This window comes from Passer domesticus, chromosome 15 (genome assembly GCF_036417665.1).
Source record: "Passer domesticus isolate bPasDom1 chromosome 15, bPasDom1.hap1, whole genome shotgun sequence".
NCBI lineage: Eukaryota > Metazoa > Chordata > Aves > Passeriformes > Passeridae > Passer > Passer domesticus.
In genome coordinates, this window is record NC_087488.1 from 12,450,430 (window position 1) to 12,457,786 (window position 7,357).

General features: G+C 49.0%; 2 protein-coding genes across 3 annotated transcripts; one reads left to right on the forward strand and one right to left on the reverse strand.

The window, feature by feature from the left end:
- Positions 1-367: 367 nt before the first annotated feature.
- On the reverse strand, positions 368-2,749 carry MRM2 (mitochondrial rRNA methyltransferase 2). Its single transcript, XM_064389780.1, has 3 exons — positions 2,660-2,749; positions 1,721-1,971; positions 368-1,028 (listed from the first exon to the last, which is right to left on the reverse strand). The coding sequence occupies exons 1-3, from the start codon at positions 2,695-2,697 to the stop codon at positions 604-606; spliced, it is 714 nt and encodes a 237-aa protein (XP_064245850.1). The 5' UTR covers positions 2,698-2,749; the 3' UTR covers positions 368-603.
- On the forward strand, positions 2,733-7,332 carry NUDT1 (nudix hydrolase 1). Of its 2 annotated transcripts, none has more exons than XM_064389781.1 (4): positions 2,733-2,822; positions 3,421-3,581; positions 6,483-6,628; positions 6,842-7,332. In XM_064389781.1, the coding sequence occupies exons 2-4, from the start codon at positions 3,430-3,432 to the stop codon at positions 7,012-7,014; spliced, it is 471 nt and encodes a 156-aa protein (XP_064245851.1). In that variant the 5' UTR covers positions 2,733-2,822; positions 3,421-3,429; the 3' UTR covers positions 7,015-7,332. The 2 variants fall into 2 exon arrangements, with proteins under 2 accessions (XP_064245851.1, XP_064245852.1); XM_064389782.1 differs by having other exon boundaries at positions 2,771-2,790.
- The last annotated feature ends 25 nt before the right edge of the window (positions 7,333-7,357 follow it).

The window sequence follows — 7,357 nt, forward strand, 5'->3', positions numbered from 1 at the left end:
ACTGGCCACACCTAGAAAGCACTGGGGGATGATCTGCATGGCCATGACCCTGTCCCACTGCCACTGACTGGATTTATGAGTGCCAGGAAGCAGCAATTCCTAAATATAACCTGTGTGTGCACGAGAGGCAGCAGAGCCATGGGGATGAAAATTCCCAAGCCAGCCGTGCCTCTCACATGGCTGTGTTACACGCCTTGCATGAGGATGCAGATCCTGATGTGCACAGAAACATTTTCTGTTCATGTTCTGTTCAAGGCACTGAATTGGCTGAAACTCCCCTTTGCTGCTCCCTCACGTTCTGACAATCACCTTTATGGCCAGTCTCATGTATGACAGCATTAACAGTGCAATGGTATTCAGGCACGCATTAAAAACTCATATAATCAGTGTTTTATTTTCATTTCCATTACTCCAACCCCAGAGGTTGCCTTTCAGATTATTCCTTTCCATTCCCAACCATTTTGTCCACAAGTATTTGAAAAGCGTGACGGACTTAAAGAAGAGTAGCAAACTTCCCCAAGGTCTGAATGGTGGGATTTTCCTTTGAACACCCACTAAACTGAGATTTCCAGTCAAATTCACAGAATCTGCAGCTCATGACTTTCATTTCCCTCTGTACAGCCTTGCCAAGTAATAAGACTCTGCAGAGTCCTTCCGGCTGGCCTGAGGCTTTATAGTTCTCACATCCTGGAACTGCTCCTTCAGTCTGTTTTGCAGCAGGCGGGCCTCGGATCCATCCCAGAATTTACAGAGCATCGTTCCTTTTGGCTTTAAAATGCTTTGGGCTATATCCAGGAGGCCTAAGCACAGACTGATCAGCTTCTGGTGATCCAGCTCTTTGATGCCCGTGGCGTTGGGCGCCATGTCACTCAGGATGACATCTGCCTTCCCCAAGGGAAGCAGGCTCTGGATGGCCCTCAGCGTGCTGGGCTCTGCCATGTCAGTCTCCGACAGGAAAACCGCTCCTTCCAGAGGAGAAATCCGCAGCAGGTCAACGCCAAGCACAAAGCCAGTGGGGACAGCAGCATCTGTAAGGATGAATGACACAGGGAACGCTCAGAGTGGCTGCAAAAACCTGCACATGCATGAGCTCTGTGCCTCTCAGTAGACACAGCCCACCCACCCCCTGCCAGAGCTGCCTTCTCATCCCCTGCACTTTGCTGGGTGCATCTGGATGGAGGGTTTGCCATAAGCTCATCTGTTCAAGACAAAAACTCAGCTACTTCGGATAAACAAGGAGGATTTTTCTTGGTTTTCTGCTGCTCTTACAAGGCCGACAGTCTAGAAATCCTGGTGCAGATGATAACACCTCAGTTTGTAAATATCAATGTCTTCACCCATATACACCATGTGAAACAGTTGCTTCCATTGAAACAGTATTTCAAATAAGCCAAGGTAATTGCCAAAGGTCACATCAATTTCAGAACTGGGTGAAGGGATCTTCCCCACAAGAACTAATCAGATCACTAGCGCCACATGGTATGTTTTATTTCATAAACACAATTTCTCAATATGAAGATTTACTAGGCTCACCTCTTCATGTTTTTATCAGTGACTCTGGCACTTGCCAGTACCCATGTCCCCTCTCCATCCTGTTATCATCCTAATATTTTCTTGATTTCACAGTATTTCGATTTAGATTCCGTAGTATTTCACAGACCTCTCACACACTTCAAGAGAAGTATCATCCCCATCTTGCCTGCCAAAAACTTGCACTTACCAGTACCTAAGGCATTGACCCTCTCTACAGCAACCTGGCTCCAAGCACCAGGTGCTGCTCCGCAGTCAAGAACAGAAAATCCTGGACGAAGAACACAGAGCTTGTCATCAATTTCCAGCAACTTGAAGGCACTTCGGCACCGGTACTGCTGCTGCTTCGATGCCTTGACAAAGGGATCCTTCAAGTGCCGCTCCAACCACCTTTGCTCAGTTCCAGTTTTCCTCAGAAACTTCACCGTGGTGTGCAGGCATCTGCTCATCCAAAGCCAGGAAGAGAGGCAAGTCAATCAGTTAGTAAATAACCACCCACTCTGTAATTCAAAAGTCTCTATAGTAATTCATTCCAGCCACTACAGGCAGCTAGGGAGGGTGTGGAGTCTCCCTGTCCAGAGACATTCTCAATACAGCTGGACACATTCCTATGTCACCTGCTCCAGGTGACCCTGCCTTGGCAGGGTCATTGGGCCAGATGGTCTCCAGAGGTCCCTTCCAGCCCAAACCATTCTCTGATTCTAAAAACAAGCCCCCACATTTGAGATTTTGGCACTTTTACTTATCAGGTCCTATCACAACAGCAGGGTCAGATTTTGGATGACGCCTCACGTGTTATCCTGAGCTAAGTGGGGAGAGCAATCCCACTCCTGCTTCTGCTCAGATGTTTTAAGGACACGACACGGCAGAGCGATCCCAGCACTCCCGAGCTGCCTCAGCGGGGCCGGTGTCCTCCGTGAGCCCCTCAGAGGAACGGAGAGATGCCCGAACTCCTGGAAGAGCAACCAAGAGCCACGGCCCCTGCTCGGGCGGAGCCGCCAGCGGATTTAACCTAAAACCCAAAAGCGCATAATCCCGTTCCCGAGGAAAACTCCAGGCGCGGGCACTAGTGGCACCCCACCATCCCCCTCGTGGGCGCTGGGATCGCTTCAGCAGCCCCGCCACGCACCTGCCCCCGGCAATGACAGTTCCGCCCGGGCCCGCCATGGCCGCCTCGGCCCGCCCCGGCCCGCCTCCCCTCACGGCGGCCGCGGGCGGGGCGGCGGCGGCGCGGGAAGAGCGGAGACGGGCCGCGCTGAGGTGACACCGAGGCGGGCGGGAAAGCTGCTGAGGTGTGCGGGGACGGAGATGGGAGTGCAGGGGGGTCAGGGATTGGGATGGGGGATCAGCGATTTGGGGAAGGGGCGCTGGGAGTCAAGGGTTCGGGGAGGATGTGTTGAGGGTGATAAGGGATTCGGGGAGGGAGTTTAGGAGGAACAAGGATTTAGGGAGAGCGGATCGGAGATTTGGGGAGGGGTTTCTGGGGGCTCAGGGGTTCGGGGAAGGAGTGTTGAAGGTGGTCGGAGAATCTGGAGGGACAGGGATTTGCGGAGGGGATCAAAGATTTGGGAATGGGTTGCTGGGAGTCAGGGGTGCTGGGAGACGGTGTTCAGGATTCAGGGGAGGGCAGTGGGGAAACAAGGATTTGGGAATGGGGGATCAAACTTTGGGAACGGGATGCAGAGGTAGCAGGAGAGTGAGGGTCAGTGGGAGCGTTAGAGAGGCAGATATTGGGAGAGGTGCTGGGGTATTGGGAGAGGTGCTGGGGGACCCGGGTTTAGGGACCGGGCACTGGGGAGGGTGTTCGGGGGCTGAGGGGCTCTGCACCCCCCGGATCCCTTGGAACGGGGCCGGGAACCCTTGGCACAGCGTGCCCGCCTCGTCCCTCAGCCAGGAGCCATGCACACGTCCCGGCTCTTCACCCTCGTCCTGGTGGTGCAGCCGTCCCGCGTCCTCCTGGGCATGAAGAAGCGCGGCTTCGGCGCCGGGCTGTGGAACGGCTTCGGGGGGAAGGTGCAGCCCGGGGAGAGCATCGAGGAGGCTGCCCGCAGGTGAGGGCCGGGCCGGCGCCACGGGGACAGGTATGGGGGCACAGGGGGAGCTGTTGGACCATCGGCAGTGGGCTGCAGGTGGAGGTACCACGGCTCATCTGGTCAGTGACACCCTCGTGTTACCCAGTCATAACCCAGCTCTGAACACCTGCTCCACAGGTGATGAGGGATCATCCACATGTACAGAGAAACAGCATTGTTTCTGTGCACAAGAGAAACAATCATCACCTTTGCATATCTTAAATTCATCCATTCTGTGAGCAGCTGGAACTTCCTGTATCCTCCTTCCCAGCTCCTGGGCTCTGATCTAAACTGAGAATGAGTCTGGGTGGTGGGTAGAGGTTCTTGCAATCTTCAGAGAGGTGCAGGGTTTAATTTTGGCTGTATAGCAGAATTAATAGCCAGAATTAATAATTCTACTATTATGATAATAATCCTGATATAATAATAATAAATAATAATTTATTAATTAGTATAATTAATATATAGCTAATTTAATTTAAATAATTAGCCAAACTGCTTATTATTTGATTGTATGGTGTGACATTTTCAAGTGCTAATGCTGAGTTGTGGAATTGAATCTCATCAGTAAAAAGGCAGAGTGTAATTTCTGAACCCTTTAGTACTGATTTCTTGTAGTTCTTTCATCTGTCTGGTCATTAAAATGAAGTAGCAAATCACAGCTGAATTGCTAAATTCCTCTAAAAATTAGGTACCTTGTTCTTTACATGAATGTTGCTGATACAAAGCCATGTTTTGCCATCTCCTCAGTTTCTGATAACATGCCCAAAGCTGCCCTTGCACCTGCAGGAAGATCAGTCGTGGCGTGCTCAGCTGGTTCCCAACAGCTTCTGCCCTCAACAGCCTCCTCAGCTGTGCCACACAACAGCCAGGCTCTGTGGTGAGCTGGGCCCAGGGACAGAAGGATCTCTGTGCAGATGTGCTCCCAGCAGCCTTAACGTACCTGACATTTCATTGTGGTTTTTCGTGTGATTTATCATCTCTGAGTGGAGGGAGGGACACAAGTTTTGTCACTTAACATTTGCTAGACTTACCTGGCACTGGCTGTGGGGTAAATCTAATGGTTTAATGTAACATTTGATTTCCTTCTGTGTTTACCTGTGCTGGTTTGACAGCGGCACCTCTGTTCACACAAGACATCAAGTGCTAAAATTTTCCTCAATCCAAACACAATGTGCCACAGCACAGCCAGCACCTGCTGCTGGGGACTGTCCCCATCCCTTCACGTGCAGTTTACTCCAGAATGACACAACCAGTTCCTGCTGAGGTCAGCTGGGCAGGAAGCTGTCCCCAGAGCCAGGAGCAGCTGGACATGCTGGTCACCTTGCTGGCTGGAGCACTGCTGGTGCAGTGCTGCCTCGGGGCACAGCTCTGCTGCAGGGAGCATCACACACTCCAAGTCAAACTTCCCTTGTAGCACTTCCACTCTGCACTGGCAGTTGAGGTCTGAGGTTGTGGTTCCACGTTGCTCTGTCTTAGTTGAGTTGGCAGAGGCAGCAGGTGTGAAGCCTCAGCACAGGTAGTTAAATATTAAGCCAAAACATGAACAAAAGTTCCCAGTACCAGCAAGATTTCCATCTTCTGCTGTGTACAGCACACTACCACGAGCACCTGGGCAGGTCCTCAGTGGCACATCTTCTAAGGGGAGCATTTAGTGAATGAGTTATTTCTAGTTTGCCCCCTGTAACGTTTCCACTTGCTACAGACAGAGCCAAGCAGCTGATGGATAAATTGCCTGGAGAACTGTAGCAGTGTTGTGCTTTGTTGTTCAATTATCAGTGCCTGTAAAAGGAGGCTTTTAGAGTCATTGCTGGAAAACTGCCTCTATTTTAGACATAGATAGCTTCTCAGAAGATAAACTAAAATTAACCAAGACATTAACTTGAAGTATAATTTTGAAAGATGGGATCCATGAAACCAATGCCAAAGAAAGCTGGAGCCTTAAAATAATTTCCATTACATTTTAAAATTGTTGTTCCTGCCAAATAGGCAACTACATTAATTATTAACTATAACTAAAGATACACAGTTTCAGAGTATTCCTTATTTTTGTACATTAGAAAAACCATGACTAACTTCAATCCATGCTGCTTCTGTTAGAGGGAGGTAAAATAAAATCTCTGAGCACAGAGCATGAAAAGAGGAAATAATTGAATGTGCTTCAAGTAGCTGTGCATGGTGGTGCATGGAAAAGAACTGGCACAGCTCTCCAAGTGCTCTTAAAAGTCTTGCCTTCTGGCCTCTCGTTATGCTCAATGTGCTTCCAAGGAGCAGAAAGGCAAAGTTTGCACAATTGCTTTGTGTTTTTTACACTGCATTTGAATGGGAACTGGAATTCTCAGCCTTCTGTGTGCAAATGGTGTTATGGAGTGTGTAATTTAACTAAGCTTCAGTTTGCCTCAGAAGTAGCTGATTGTGTAGCAGGTATAGATGTTCTTTCTGGTGTTCATGACCTGCTTCACAATTCTAAAAGGTTCAGCTTGAAGTTGGCAAAGCCTTTTGCCTCTCTAAATGACACGTGTCTTGGAGTTCTGAAGCCACACCCAGCTACAGTCCCATGATACCCACTTCTCCCGTACCTCAGAGAAGAGCTCTATGTTGCAAGGACTAAATTCTACTAAATGATCCATTTTCCTGAATCTTCCCCTTCCAACACAGAGTGTTTTCCTGCCAGGCTCAGGAGCCTGAAATAACACACAATCCCACCTGTGGTGTTGTAGCCTCATGGCTTCGTGCAGGTCAGAACCCTGCTCTGTTGTACTGTAAGAGCTTTCAGCTTTGGTTCTCTGGCAGGGTTTTTAAATATGTGAGTAAAGCTAACGACTGAAATTTTGTCCTCCCAATGCTCACTTTCATGTAAGAAGTCTTTTTCTTGTGCAGGGAGCTCCTGGAGGAGAGTGGACTGACTGTGGACACCTTGCAGAAGATGGGTCGGATCACGTTTGAATTTGTAGGCAACTCTGAACTCATGGACGTTCACATTTTCCGGGCAGATCACTTTCATGGAGAGCCTACAGAAAGTGAGGGTAGGTGGCTGGTGTGGGGAAAGGAAGGATGTGCATGCTCTTCTGAGACAGCATTGCCCTTATGAAATGGAGAACTATTCACGCTAAAATGCCTCCCAGATGGAAGGCAGCTGGGCTGTAGAGGGAAGCTGCTTGTTGACCAATATTCACAGTGTAGGCAGCAAAAATCCATGAGCAAGTCCCATGCAGAATTCTTTTGTTTTGTGCCACCAGAAATGCGGCCCCAGTGGTTTCAGCTGGACGAGGTGCCCTTCCATCGCATGTGGCCCGATGACAGCTACTGGTTTCCCCTGGTGCTTCAGAGAAAGTTGTTTCGTGGCTATTTTAAGTTCCAGGGACAAGACACCATCCTGGAGCACAGCCTGAAAGAAGTGGAGGAAGTTTAAGAAAGCAGAAGCATTCAGCCCACATTGGGCTACAGCATCCTTGTGACTTATGAAGGTCTCCTTGCTCAGCTCTCCAGAAAACAACACTTATTTTCCAGGTTGCTGCAAAGTAAGGAAAGTAAGGGGTTTTCTTAGAGCAGAAATAAAAGTAGCAAGACTTTCCATGCTGTGAAGTCCCTGGTTGTGGTAGGCTTTGGTGGTTATGTGATCACAGCTATTAAAAACTTAAGTGTTAACCCTTTTTAGTGGCTTAAGCTTTTCCCTTATGGGTGTATTTTTTTTTTTATTATTATTAAAAATAATTTTTTAGTAAAAGCATGTGTTGTTCTGTTGTAATAGTGCT

Excerpts from the sequence above, each read along its gene's own strand:
- MRM2 (XM_064389780.1), bottom strand. The coding sequence starts at position 2,697 with ATGGCGGGCCCGGGCGGAACTGTCATTGCCGGGGGCAG. Across the intron at positions 1,972-2,659 it reads ACTGTCATTGCCGGGGGCAG|ATGCCTGCACACCACGGTGA; the intron begins GTGCGTGGCGGG and ends TTGGATGAGCAG. Across the intron at positions 1,029-1,720 it reads GGTCAATGCCTTAGGTACTG|ATGCTGCTGTCCCCACTGGC; the intron begins GTAAGTGCAAGT and ends TCATCCTTACAG.
- NUDT1 (XM_064389781.1), top strand. The coding sequence starts at position 3,430 with ATGCACACGTCCCGGCTCTTCACCCTCGTCCTGGTGGTGCAGCCGTCC. Across the intron at positions 3,582-6,482 it reads ATCGAGGAGGCTGCCCGCAG|GGAGCTCCTGGAGGAGAGTG; the intron begins GTGAGGGCCGGG and ends TTTCTTGTGCAG. Across the intron at positions 6,629-6,841 it reads AGAGCCTACAGAAAGTGAGG|AAATGCGGCCCCAGTGGTTT; the intron begins GTAGGTGGCTGG and ends TTGTGCCACCAG.